The 14,432-nt window shown below is 32.5% G+C and overlaps 2 protein-coding genes across 3 annotated transcripts; one reads left to right on the top strand and one right to left on the bottom strand.

Annotated features, from left to right (window-relative positions):
- The first annotated feature begins 4,862 nt into the window (after nucleotides 1-4,862).
- Nucleotides 4,863-7,946, top strand: LOC133819800 (receptor like protein kinase S.2). Its single transcript, XM_062253143.1, has one exon. It carries the CDS (start codon nucleotides 5,209-5,211, stop codon nucleotides 7,744-7,746), a length of 2,538 nt encoding a protein of 845 aa, XP_062109127.1. The 5' UTR covers nucleotides 4,863-5,208; the 3' UTR covers nucleotides 7,747-7,946.
- A 66-nt stretch (nucleotides 7,947-8,012) lies between these two features.
- On the bottom strand, nucleotides 8,013-10,338 carry LOC133819801 (probable calcium-binding protein CML22). 2 transcript variants are annotated; one of them, XM_062253145.1, is made up of 6 exons: nucleotides 10,204-10,338; nucleotides 10,035-10,088; nucleotides 8,958-9,197; nucleotides 8,666-8,868; nucleotides 8,393-8,567; nucleotides 8,013-8,304 (listed from the first exon to the last, which is right to left on the bottom strand). In XM_062253145.1, exons 2-6 carry the CDS (start codon nucleotides 10,048-10,050, stop codon nucleotides 8,183-8,185), a joined length of 756 nt encoding a protein of 251 aa, XP_062109129.1. In that variant the 5' UTR covers nucleotides 10,051-10,088; nucleotides 10,204-10,338; the 3' UTR covers nucleotides 8,013-8,182. The 2 variants fall into 2 exon arrangements, with proteins under 2 accessions (XP_062109129.1, XP_062109128.1); XM_062253144.1 differs by lacking the exon at nucleotides 10,204-10,338 and having other exon boundaries at nucleotides 10,035-10,189.
- Nucleotides 10,339-14,432: the final 4,094 nt, after the last annotated feature.

Genomic DNA, 14,432 nt, shown 5'->3' with positions numbered 1-14,432 from the left:
GTGTAGTTTTGAATGGTTCAAAGCTTGGGTTTTGTTGTTTGAATGGTGGATATGTTGTGTTGATGTTTGGTTGAGATTTTGGGATTTAATTGATGAAGGTTTAGGCTGGTTTGAATTGAGAAATGGGCAGGGGAGCTGGGTTCGCTGGGTCAAGTCGCGACCGAGTTCATGCAAGTTGCAAACTGGACCCAAGCCAGAGCCTCCCTTGGGCTCTGTTAAGCAGGCGTGCCGCAACCCACTAGGTCAAGTCGCGGCCTGCCCCTAGTACACCAAATAGATGCTCTCTGTCTTGGGGGCGCACCGTGACTCACTAGGCCAAGTCGCGACCCGCCCCTTCCTTTTGTGCCAAGAGGGGTTTTTCAAGAGTTTAGGCTCGGGGTTTCATTTCTTAAGGCTCAGAATCTAATCTACTAACCATTTTAGTAGGATTCAAGGTCCTGGGAGCGAGGTTTTAGACCATGAACCTTTTATTATTTATTTTTATTGATGGGATTCCATATTTGGTTATGACTAGGTGACCGCTAAAGGAACTTAAGGACCGATCGTTTTAAAGGTCGTTCTTTTATTATTTCATGCTCAAACTAAATGTAAGAAAACTGCACCCAGTATGTGACATGCATGATTATTGATGAAGCATGTTGAGTGCTCTATATATTGACATTGATTGCATAGTAAATGCATAACAACTTTGCGTATCTGTGTATGGCGCCGACTTATTAGTCAGGAAACGACAATGGTGTTTAGTATTGATCGTGAAGCTGTGACTTATCAGTCAAGTTCAGCGGTAGTGCTGAGCACTGGTCGTATGGTATTGGCTTAAGAGTCAAGAACGACATTGATGTGTTTAACACAGGCCGAAATGATTAGATCTAATCAACATGAGCATGAAATGCTTGACTGACCCCAAGTTCGAAGAAAACTAAAAGCGCTTGTCTAGTCTAAAGGCTAGTTACGTAGAGTCAGAGCCAAAAGGCTCAGGTGACTGAATGTCACATGTCTTAGGGAGCGGATCCCCAGAGATAGACTTAATAGTCATCTATTTAGGGAGCAGATCCCCAGAGATAGACTTATTAGTCATCTATCTAGAGATAGACTTATTAGTCATCTATCTGATTAGGGTGTGGAGCCCCAGAGTGTGACTCTTTAGTCACCTATTTGATTAGGGTGCGGAGCCCTAGAGTGTGACTCACCATTTGATTAAGGCTGCAAGTCCTATAATGATTACCAGAATCATTTATTGATATTACATACATGCAGTAATGAGTTTTCTTGCTGAGCCTTGGCTCACGGGTGCTATATGGTGCAGGTAAAGGGAGAGAAAAGCTCACCCAGTCTTGAGTGGAGAGCTTAGGTGGCGATGTGTACATATGCGGCCGCTTAACCACCACGGCCAAGGTGTTTCTCAGAGGAACTAAGGGTTAACCCTATTTTTGCCGCTTAGGTTGGCGGGTTGTAATTTTACACTGTAATGACCATTTTGGATTGTAAATAACTTTGTAAACACTTTTATGGGCCCATATACAGTTTTATGTTTTGAATAAAATATATCAATTCATTTTTATCAAGATTTGTCACCTTAGTCTATTAATGACACCTAGATGCACGTTTATAATCAAATGACTCGTTTAACGAGTTAAGCACTGTTTAAAATTCACAGTAACGGTCTTGGAGTAAACAGAGCGTTACAATGAATGGCGTAAAAATGAAAAAATTAGATAAAAAATCGTATACATGCTAATTTCCCTAATAAATATAGGCAAAGTTATCTTGTAGTTTTAAATGATATAAATGAAAATAAAAAATAAAAAAACAGTTAGGTAGTTACATCATTAATGATATTTTGACCTTTGAACGATGCTCACATAATCGTGATGCTTATGATCAATTAATATTTTTGTACAATTCCTTCGTGCTCACATTAGTAGCTTGTCGATCTATGTAGTATGTTTGCACATTATGCTACTCGCACATTTCTTTTGATGACATCGTCACACAATTATAGTCCCAATTTGCGATCACACATTTAAGGTTGTATAAGTATTCTCTATGCTCTATATTATTATAACTATTCATAAATATAATAGTCTCATTTTTATAAAATAAAAATTATTAGAGAGTAAAATTGATGTATTTCACAAAATTTATATGTTAAACTTTCAAGCACTCTTCTATTATCTTAGGCAGTGCTATAATAACACTATATTTTACACTCTTTTTTTTTGAGTGAATATTGAATATAAAAGTGTGAGAGAAAATAATAAATAGAGAATCAATATTTTTCTTATATATTATAATGTGTTGATAAATTCTTTTGGTATGATGATAATGTGTTCATATCTTTTTTGTTTTGGTTTGATAATGTGTTCTCATAACTTTTTCTTTTCTTTTTTTGGGTCTGATAAAGTGTTCATAACTTTGTAATTATAAATTTATATATCTTATAGTCAAGGTTGGTGTGGTGCATGGGTTGCACACCAGAGTGTTTGGTCTATTAGATTCAACCATAAGGTCCATCCTAGCTAGAAGTCATTTTCCTTCTTACTATAATTATAGATACTCTTTCAAGTCTTTTTCTTTATTCTTCTTATTTTTATTAATATATATATAAAAATATTTTAAGAAACAAAGACCTTGAGATAATGAGAAAAAGATATAAAAAGTAGGCAACCCAACTCAATCAACAACCCCAAACCACCCCAAAGATCTATATTGAAATAATGAGTAAAATGAAAATGATTACAACATTATCCCACAATATTCTATTTTTAAAAATATATAATAATAATTAACATTACCTTTTTTTGACATTCATGGTTTAAGGGTCCCACATATCTTGTCCTAGTTGTAACAAGATAAGACTTATTTGCCTTAAACCAACTCTAATTGCGCATTTGTTTATGCATTTCAGCCGTTTTCAGGTGATTTACACATCTCATACTCACCTTTTTATTATCAAACTCATATTCATACACACACCTTTACTAAGTCATCTTTTTCATCATAATCATGTTGAGAGTTATATATACAAATCTTATGTTAAAATATTGAGCTTCCTAAATCAACATTATTCTTGTCTGGTTTGGGTGCACATAGTCAAAAGATTGTTTGATTAAAGTAATACAGTATAATTATATGTTTATATATATATATGGGGAACAACTACAACAACGGATCTTTTTTTTGCAATACTGGTGCATTTTTTTTCTATTTACGGTACCTAGATAGATATAATCCTAAATTTTTTTATAAGACGGTGTACATTGTAGGTATTTAGAATATCCTGCAAATTTCCAATAAATTCTTAATAGTTTACGAAGCCGAAAACAGGGTTCAAACTGTCAAATTTTACACGCGTACACAAAAAAACAGACACGCGTGCAACAGACAGTTTAGACCCTGTTTTCGGTACCATAATTTATTCGGAATTTCTTGAAAATTTATAGGATGTTTTAAATAACTATAATATACACCGTCATATAAAAAAATTTAGGATTATTGTGCCGAAAATAGAAAAATGATGCGCCGGTATTACAAAAAAAAAAGATGCTTTATAATCGCTCCCTATATATATGTTCCCCTTTAATTTATCATTTATCTCATCTCATAGCACTATGTATATATATGGTGGTTTATTATGTGACAAGGATGTTAATAATGTCATTTATAATTAAGTCTTGTTCACTCCCACAAGATTGAGAAAGTATCTTTTAGCAGGCAAAAACAAAAGGAATATTTAATTTGAACATTCGGCTTTGTTTGATTAGGTTTAGCAATTGTATTATTTACCTTTGAATGTCCAATCTTAAGAGATGAAGATTCTTTTGGGTTACATCTTAATGTAATGTTTATTTTAATTTTTTTTTTTTTTTTGTGGTGGGTATCAATAAGATAAGATCTCATAGATATAATCACAATTCACAAAGAGACTATCATACAAAAAATAAATCATCATAGTTTGATTTTATGTCATAAAACGATATTTTTACAAAATTTATTTTGTTTAAAAATTTTGAATTTTATATTTGTCAAAAAGAAATTATAATATACCATTCTTAACCACTTGGACCTTGGATTTTAGAGGGAAAAAATAAATTTCAAAGAATGTCATTTTTTTCATGAATGGATTCAAACAATTCTTTTCCTAGAAAAAATTCAACTTAAATAGTTAAATTTAGTATAATTTTATCAAATTTAGAACAATTATAAATATATTTAAAAAAATATCTAATAAAATTTTACGAAAATATTTTTTTCTCCATTTTTTCTCTAATCTTTTCTTTTCCTTAATAAAATTCAAGATTCAAACAAGTCAAAAGGAGCAAAGATCTGTCAACTAATTTTTTTAAATATTTTTTTATATATTTTATGGATCAAATTGAATTATATGTTAAAAACTAATGGATTGGCTTGTTAAAAAAAATCATCAAAAAGATCTATTTTCTTTTTAAGAACTTTTTTTAGTTAAAATTTATTTATTTAAAAAAAATCTTTTTTTTTTTGTGGGGTGTGCCTATGAGATAAGATAATATTCACAATCACAACTGTTTTTATTATACTCAAAAGAAAAAGCCATGATCTTTTGCTCATTAGAAAGTTAAAGCTACATAAATGCCAACTAAATAGTGTAGTGTATTTATTAGTCAGTCTCACCAATAAATCATCAAACTATTTTATTTATTTATTTATTTTACATTTTTTGTTTTCTTAAAAAAAACGATAAAGATGTAAACAACTGACTCCAAACTTCCCCCATCTAAGCACCAAAGGACAAAATTTAGCAAATGCAAAGCTGGCAAATTTGGTCAAGTTATGACTTTGAGGCTTTTATCTGGAGCGTGTAGCCACGTGCTTAAAAGCTGCGAGTATGCAAAATAAGCAATCTCTTTTTTTTTTTCCAGAACTACATATGTTTAGTTTAGAAGATTAGAATCTTTTATATGACATAATTAGAGGATAGGTTCTGTTTGGCCGGTTCAATGGGAAAACAATTCAACCATGCAAACCTAACCGTGTTGAATTAAAGAAAAAAAAAAAGGCCCCAAAAGCCAAAAAAAGAATATCATATATATATTAAGGTTTGTTTATATATATATAAAAAAACATGATGTGAAAAACCTCTTAAAGCTTCTCTCTTTCTTTCAGAAGTGTTTGTTTCATCCATGTCAAGCTAGTTTGTCTATCTTTCTTGCAAAGCCCACCATAGCCACCATGCAGCTGAGACAACTCTGCATCATTTTACCAGCAGACTTGGATGAAATTGGTCATTCTGATAATGATCATACAAAACTCAGCAACCCCACCAAGGAAGAAGAGGAAGAACCCAAAAACCACTCCCACCGTGGCTGTGGGAGTCATGTTGTTGATCTCATTAGAAATTCTCTATCTGGGATCTTTGAATCCAGATGGGTCAATTGCTGTCATGGTGACAGAAGAAGACAGAGAAGAAGAAGAGAACAGCAGTCTGGGGTGTTGTTCTTTCACGACACTGATGGTATGCAACTCGCAGACAAGGAGGTTGGTGGAGAAAATCCAAGAATTTTCAGCTTTGCAGAGCTTTATATAGGCTCTAATGGATTTAGTGAGAAGGAAGTTCTTGGCAGTGGGGGTTTTGGTAAGGTTTATAGAGCAGTTCTTCCCAGTGATGGGACTTTGGTTGCAGTGAAATGCTTGGCTGAGAAGGGAGAGAAGTTTGAGAAGACTTTCGTTGCTGAGCTCGTGGCCGTGGCTCATCTTCGCCATCGAAATCTTGTCCGGTTAAGAGGCTGGTGTGTTCATGAAGACCAGATTTTACTGGTTTATGACTATATGCCAAACAGAAGCCTTGATAGAATACTTTTCAAGAGGCCAGAGAACGCGGGGTTAGCACCTTTGAGCTGGGACCGGCGGAGAAAAATAGTTAATGGCTTGGCTGCAGCGCTTTACTATCTTCATGAGCAGCTTGAATCTCAGATCATTCATAGAGATGTGAAGACCAGCAACGTCATGCTTGATTCTCATTACAACGCCCGGCTTGGTGACTTTGGCTTGGCAAGATGGTTAGACCATGAGCTTGAGTACCAAACAAAGACACCATCAATCAAAGATCACCAATTTAGGCTGTCTGAGACTACTAGAATTGGCGGTACAATTGGTTACTTGCCACCTGAAAGCTTCCAAAGGAGAAGCGTTGCCACAGCGAAATCAGATGTTTTCAGCTTTGGAATTGTGGTGTTGGAGGTGGTGTCAGGTAGGAGAGCTGTAGATCTCACTTATGCTGATGATCAGATCATCCTGCTTGATTGGATTCGGAGGCTTTCTGATGAGAAAAAGCTTTTACAAGCAGGGGATACTCGGCTTCAAGATGGGTCATACAGTCTTTCTGATATGGAGCGTACGATCCATGTTGGTCTTCTCTGCACACTCCATAATCCATCATCAAGGCCAAACATGAAATGGGTTTTGGAAGAGCTTTCTGGCAATATGGCTGGGAAATTGCCACCTTTACCGTCCTTTCAGTCTCACCCTCCATACATCTCTTTGTCATCTCCCTCCAATACCAGCTCAAGCAATCCCAACTCCACCACCAGGTCCATCACAATCACCACAACAAACTGCACAACGACCACATCTATGTCATCAAACTATGTCACAGCCACAGGAGAAACAATCTATGCAACAGCCGAAGATGGAATCAGCAGTACAACCAACACTTCTCGTGAATTTTGTCGTGGCAAAGTTTTCCCCATGGTTCAAACTCCAAGAGAAATATCTTACGCTGAGATCATCTCTGCTACAGATAATTTCTCAGATTCCAAAAGGGTGGCAGAGTTGGACTTTGGAACTGCCTACCAAGGCTTCCTCAACAACTCTTACCATGTTCTTGTGAAACGGCTAGGCATGAAGACATGTCCTGCACTGAGGATAAGATTCTCAAATGAATTACAGAATTTAGGAAGGCTGCGCCACAGAAATCTGGTGCAGCTACGTGGATGGTGCACTGAACAAGGTGAAATGCTCGTTGTCTACGATTACTCGGCGAATAGGCTTCTGAGTCACTTGCTTTTCCATCATGATCATCATAAATCAAGCCACTCTTTCCTGCAGTGGAATCATAGGTACAACATCATCAAATCACTTGCTTCTGCCATCCATTATCTTCATGAGGAATGGGAGGAACAAGTTATTCACAGAAGCATTACCTCTTCTGCAGTCATCCTTGATCCAGACATGAATCCAAGGCTCAGTGCTTTTGCTCTTGCCGAATTTTTGACACGAAATGAGCATGGCCATCATGTTGTTACTGACTCAAAGAAATCGGTTCGTGGAATATTTGGTTACATGTCACCAGAGTCCATAGAATCCGGAGAAGCAACCACAATGGCTGATGTTTACAGCTTTGGAGTGGTGATGCTTGAGGTGGTTAGTGGTCAAATGGCTGTGGACTTTCGACGGCCTGAGGTGCTTCTGGTGCAGAAAGTCCACGAATTTATAGCACGGCAAAGGCCATTGGAGGAACTAGCAGATTTCAAGTTGAATGGAGAGTACAATCACAAAGAACTGATGAGACTAATAAAATTAGGAATTGAATGCACAGGATCCAATCCTCAATCAAGACCAAGCATGAAGCAGATCGTCCAAATACTCGATGGGAAGGATAAAAGTTTCATGGAACAGTGGCAAAAGAAGGAGAGCATTGAGGACTGGAAACAAATGAATGCTTCATCTTTGTCATCAATTAAGGGGATACAAGCTCTAGGAATACAATGAATATTATTCAAGTAACATGGTTAGAGTGAAGTATAACTTATGTACAGTGATTTTCAGAAGGTTGAGGAGTTTCTGAGTTGTGTTTTTCTTTCAACTTTCAGTAAACACTTGTGAGCTAGATGTCTTTTAGAGAATTATGTCTTCAAATGTATCTTTTCTGAGAATTTTGTAAAGCCATAGATCTGCACATATTATTGCCATATCAATGCCTTGACCAAGCAAAAAACCTGATGACAAATTCTATTCATCTAAAAAGAACAAACAGATTTGCAGAAGAATATTACATTAAGATACTCAAATGTCACTGTTTATCACAAAGCGATTTAGAACTAACTTCTCATTAACATATTTGAGATGTTAGTGATAAATATAAGCAAGTATTAACCTTTTTTTTTTTAACATTTATTCCACTTAATACTAATATACTATTCGTAGACTACTCATGGAAACTTCCTGTTAGAGTAACTTCTTCATCAGTGTCAAGTCCAACCCAATGAATGAAAGCAAATAGAAACTCCCTGAAACTAACATTCCCATTCCTGTCCCAATCCATTTCTCCTGCAGAGTGAAATTAGAGAAAGAAGAATAAGTGCATTTGCTAAATTATGGAACTAGAAGCAAAGATTTCGATTGAAGAAACTCGTACTGAATCGACTCCTGGTGATGTGTGCAGGTGATCTCTCTGAAGTAGAAGAGTCATTTAAGGCCTTGACCATGTCTTTCTTATTCAGTTTTCCATCACCATTGCTATCCAGAAATAAAAACACTTCAATTATAGTATCAAAAGTTGCTTCAAGCTCTGGTGAACCCATCTTTGATGTCTGAAACATGTAGAAGATAATCTTAGATAATGATTTATAGTTAGATTAGTGCTTTGAAATGAATGATATTTAAAAACATCAAAGTTGATTGTGAATACAGTTTGAGAGGGTGAAGGTTGGTCCTTTAAGAGATATATGAGGCAAAGGAGAACAATAAATTCATTGAATTGTATCCCTTCACTCCCATCAATATCACAAGAATGAAAAAGATCCTCAATCTCCTCCTCTGTCAGAAGGAGCTGCAATTCGTGTAAGCATTTTTTCAGTTCCTCACGGTCAATAGCCCCATTAGAATCTTCATCTACAAAAGAGAGAAACTTTTCATCAAACCTTAAACTTAACATCTTGGAACTAAGCAGTTCTAGTAAGAAACAATCATGTGAAACTTACCATATTGTTCAAACACGCTTCTTATTTTTTTCAATTCCTCTTTATACCGAGGAAATTTCAATATTATGCTGTTGATTGTCTTAAAATGACCATGTCCTTGTGACCCTCTCTTGACTTCAACTAGCTTCCTCTCAAGCTTTGTGTCCAACCTCTTATATTTATTTGGAGAGCCACAATGGCAGAACATGCCACCTACTTTACTAGATAAAGACTTTAGAGAAGGGCAAAGGTGAGATGTACCTATAAAAATATAGAAAAGCAAAAGGGGGCAATCAATATATTCTGTTCAAAGGAGAGTAAACACAGAAAAAATCAACAGAACTCACAGTTTAATCACTTTAAATGTTAACAAAAGATACCATCTTTCCTTTCTAAGCATGATTAAAGACTTAAAGTTCAATTTCAAAATATACAATTGCAGATACTCCTCTTCAGGGTCCATATAGAATATCTCTACATTCTTGACATTTCAACATAGTAGAAATTAGAATAACACTTCCATTAAGAAAATTTGAGTATAATCTTTTCTTCCCAATCTTCTGAAATCTAATCCCAGCCCAAGGCTATCTAATAAAACAAACAATCTTTTGGAAAAATTGACTACTCTCAACATGTCTGCCCTTGATGAACCAAGAAAACCCCACAGCTACTAGGAAAAAAAACATAACTTTTAACCCTTTTTCCAGAAAAAACAAAAATCAGACCTATATTATACTTCATATATCCTCATGTGTGTTGTCTATCACTATTTATAAAGATATAATATTTCTCAATCTGCCAAATTGTTACAAAATAAATGTATAATACAGACAAAAAAACAAAAATTATCAATCCCTAAATAGGTCCTCAAAGAAAAAGTATAAACCCAGTTTGAAATACACTCTTTAGTCCTCAAAACTAATAAAATAATACATAAATTAACCTAAATGATAACACCCATTTATTTTTTTATGAAAAAGCTTCAACATGACAATATAAATAACAGTTCAAAAAAGACAAATATCCAAAAACTCTTGTAAATAACAGCTCAAAAACCAGAAACCATGAAAGGAAGAGAAGAGAAGCTTAGGGACTCACCTGTAGAGGCCTTCATGGGAATTGTGAGGAAAAACAAGGAAGCTGAGCTAGTTACTGAAAGAGACGAAAAGGGTCAGACTCAGAAAGCAAATGAGAGAAAGAGATACGTAAAGAACACCCCATTAGCCATTAAAAGAAGAAGAAAAATGAAAAAGGGAAAGAGAGATACCAAAGTGGAGATGCCATTATAGCTTTTGAGGACAAGCATATTGGCTTAGACTCCAACACTACTACCATATCATCATGAGTCAATCCCTCTCCTTTCAAATCCCTTCAACGGTTTGATTCAACCGAGAATATATTTTTTGCTTGCACTACACTTTAGTATATTATTATTACTATATCAACTTCATCATTATTCCCATAATTATCTTTCTTTTATCCATACTTTTTATTTTTATTTATTAAATATGTTTAAAAATATTACAATCCATCTATCACAATTTCACAAACTTATTATATATGTATTTTTTTTCTTTTTACTTAATTTCATGATAATTAATCAAACTAAAGATAATAGACAGAATATGCCTCTACAAAAAATTTGGATATTAGATTGAGGGAGCCTTTGTACATTCCCCAAATGTAGGCCAGGAATATCTGTTTTTTATAAAAGGGTTTTTAGCACTGTTGCCCCCTAAGTTAACTGTGATTTGTCAATTTGGTCCTTAAGAATTATTTTTTGGCATTTTGCCCCCTATGTTTGTGAAACCTTGGCAATTTACTCCAATCACTTAACTGTCGTTTGAGTTTGGATGAAAAATTCTCAATTGACTAATTAACATAGGTAAAATAGTATTTTCATTGACCAATTTTCTTCAGTCTTGTACGACTCATTGTCATTACCATTTGATATGTAATAGATTTAGGGAGGCTTTGTTGCTGCCATTTTAGTTTCAGATTTTTAATATAAATCATTTTTAAAAAAATATATATGTCTATATATCATCTAAATAACTCACTTACATAATAATATATAAATATATATGATATCTAAAATTTTTATTAAATTTATATGATTGTCAAATAAATTTCAAATAAATAAACAATATTATATATAAAAGAATGACATAAATATATTAAATGAAAATTAAATATTGTTTATGATTTGTTAAAATATATATAATATAATTTTTTTTAATAGAAATTAAGATTATGTATTATATATTATTATAATAATATTTTATAATATTTAAATTTATATTAGTATAATTAGTAAAAAAAATTAGGATTATATATGCTCCATTGCACTTTTATAAAAGTTGATGCAAAAATAATCTTTTATTAATGCTCATTTGATATTTATTCAAAATATACAAAAAGTAAAAAATTTCTTTTATATTTTATTGTTAATACTTAGAGATAATAATAAAATAATAAGATAAAAATTCTAATATTTAATGGTGATCATTATAAATTATAAAAATGGTTTAAAAGTAAATAAAAAAAAATATAGCATTTACCGTTATGCAAAATATATATTATGCTATATTGTGTGCCAAATTTGACACAGTTTTTGGCACACTATTAGAACAACTTTTTTGTAAAGTGAACTATATTTTAACAACGCATTACCAATTTGGCACTCTATTAGAAATACTCTTACTTATCAAATAACAATGACAATGGGCCATACAAGACTTTGATGAATATGAGTCAATGAAAAGACTATTTTACCCTGTTAATTAGTCAATTGAGAATTTTCCATCCAAATTCAAACTACAGTTAAGTGATTGGAGTGAATTGCTAAGGTTTCACAAACATAGGGGGCAAATTGCCAAAAAATAATTCTTAAGGACTAAATTGAAAAATCACAGTTAACTTAGGGAATGGTGCTAGAAACCCTTTATAATATATATGCTAGTGGAATATGTTGGTAATATTATTAAAATCTTCACCCAAAAAAATATTACTAATTTATTTTGATAAAGTTGAATTATGTTTTTTCCTATATTAAAAAAAAATTGAATTATGCTTTTCCTATACAGATTGATACTTGACAATGACAATTAAAATATCAAGATAAAATATGTATGTATCATGTTTTAGTATTTAGTCTATGTTTTTGTTGAAAATATAATTTTGTTCAAAATTGTAAAAGAAATGATGAATTTAAATTTTTATCGAAATATGTTGAAAAGTATTCAAAAATTATAGCTAATTTTTTTTTATCCAATTTGTATATAGAAAAATGGCCGAAACTAGTTGAACTACAAAATTATATGTCAGAACTACAATTTTTTTTATAAAAGAAAATTATGTTTTGGCTCTCAAAAAAAAATCTCTGGCTCAATCCCTGTATTGAAGCAACATAAAAAAAATAATCAAAATCTACAATTGTTCCAAAAAAAAAAAATATCTACACATGTATCAAAAATTAATATATATTCGAGACTTATCACTTCTCATAGCCAAAAATTTTAATTTTCTCCAATTTTGGAAAAAGGAAAAATAAAAAAAATCTTGAGACATAAACATTTTTATCACATGGTTTCTACTAAGTTCTATCAGATCTGGTTTCAGATATTTTTCTTCAAATAAAAAGATCATAGTATGTATATATTTGTTGTTTCTATTCTAAGATATCATATTCTTAAAAAACACATGTATCAAAAGGATTTTTTTAAATAATAATAATAATAAAAATATTGATTAGACTTTAGAAACCATCACGAAACTAGATAGATATCTTTCTTGATTTTAAAGCATTAGTCAACAAAAGGGTATGTAGTCTATATCCCAGAACTAAAATGATGTGATATGTATGTGTGTCCACTACACACAAATTTACACCAACATAACACACACCCATGTGAAAAAGAAGTGATTTATTATGTGAAATTTGGATATTTATGCATAGTATAGGATGATATTTTCAAAAAATACCATCATTTACTAGCATTCTAAAATAATGTCAATATTTGCTTGGTTTCCAAAAATACATTTTTTATTTTTTTAGCATCCATCTCTTTTCTCTTTCTCTCTCTCTTTTCTTTGTTTCTCGGGTCACCCTTTGATTCTTTAGAGAGTCATGACAATCACCACAAAATCATCATCACTATCAAATTTTTTTGAAAAAACGTCCCCAACTTTGACATCCTCCTCCCTTTTTTTCTTCGTATCCATGGAGAGTGAAATAAAATGTTTTATGATAGTTTTTTATGATATAAAACTTAAACTCACTAAAAGTTCAATTAAGACAATAATTTATGCATTTTCGAATAGATTTGTGCATGATTTTTTGGTTTTTTTTTTGTAATTTTTTCACAATTGCTTAGATATGAAACGTAAAAAATTTACAGAAAACTCGATATACCTCGATTCCCAGCTCGATGGGCCCTTAAAAATCATGATTTTCATGAAGAAAAAAACATCTGACTCGACACACCTCAATGCCACATCGACATGCCTCGACACACATCGATGCAATTCATAAAAAATGCATAACTTTTCACTCTGGTGTCTGTTTGAGGTGATTTTATTTTTTGAAATTGGGTATTTTTTAAGATCTACACATCTAAGATGTTTACACACACATTTGGGTAGTTGAAAGCTTGAAAACACCTCAAAATTCAAAACAATACCCCTATATTGTCAAAGTTGGGTATGTTTTCAAGTTTTCAACTTTTCAAATGTGTGTGTACACATCTCAGATGTGTAAATCACAAAAAATATCCAAATAAAAAAAATCATCTCAAACGGACACTCGAATGAAAAGTTATGCACTTTTCATGAATTGCATCGAGGTGTATCGAGGCAGATGGTGTTTTTCATCAAAATCATGATTTTTAAGGGTAAATCGAGCTAGGCATCGATGTATATTGAGTTTTCTGCAAATTTTTACGTTTTAGATCTAAAAAATTACAAAAAAAAACCAAAAAACCATGCATAGATCTATTCGAAATGCATAAATTAGTATCTTAATTAAACTTTTAATGGATTTAAGTTTTATATCATAAAAAACTATCATGGAACATTTTATTTTAGTCTCAATGGATGCTTTAAGTGAGAAGAAGAAAGAGAGAGAAAAAAATGGAAGATGCCAAAGTTGGGTACGTTTTTTCAAAGAAATTTGGTAGTGATGATAATTTTGTAGAGGCTGCCATAACTCTCCAAAGAATCAAAATGTGACCCGAGAGAGAAGACAGAAGGAGGCTAAAAAAATGAAAATGATAATTTTGGAAACCAAGCAAATAATAACATTATTTTGGAATGTTGGTAAATGATGATATTTTTTTTTGGATATATAAACCTCCATTATGCATAAATACCCAAATTTCCCTTTATTATATTGAAAAAAATATGGAAAATGAAAAGGAAAATGAGTGATAATACAACTTAATATGTAAAATATATCACATTTCATAACTTCGTATACTTGACAATAAATGTACAAAA

The sequence above is a fragment of the Humulus lupulus genome, chromosome 2 (assembly GCF_963169125.1).
Source record: "Humulus lupulus chromosome 2, drHumLupu1.1, whole genome shotgun sequence".
In the NCBI taxonomy this organism is placed as follows: Eukaryota; Viridiplantae; Streptophyta; class Magnoliopsida; order Rosales; family Cannabaceae; genus Humulus; species Humulus lupulus.
The sequence above is the reverse complement of the archived record's forward strand: the minus strand, read 5'-3'. Positions and strand labels throughout refer to the sequence as shown.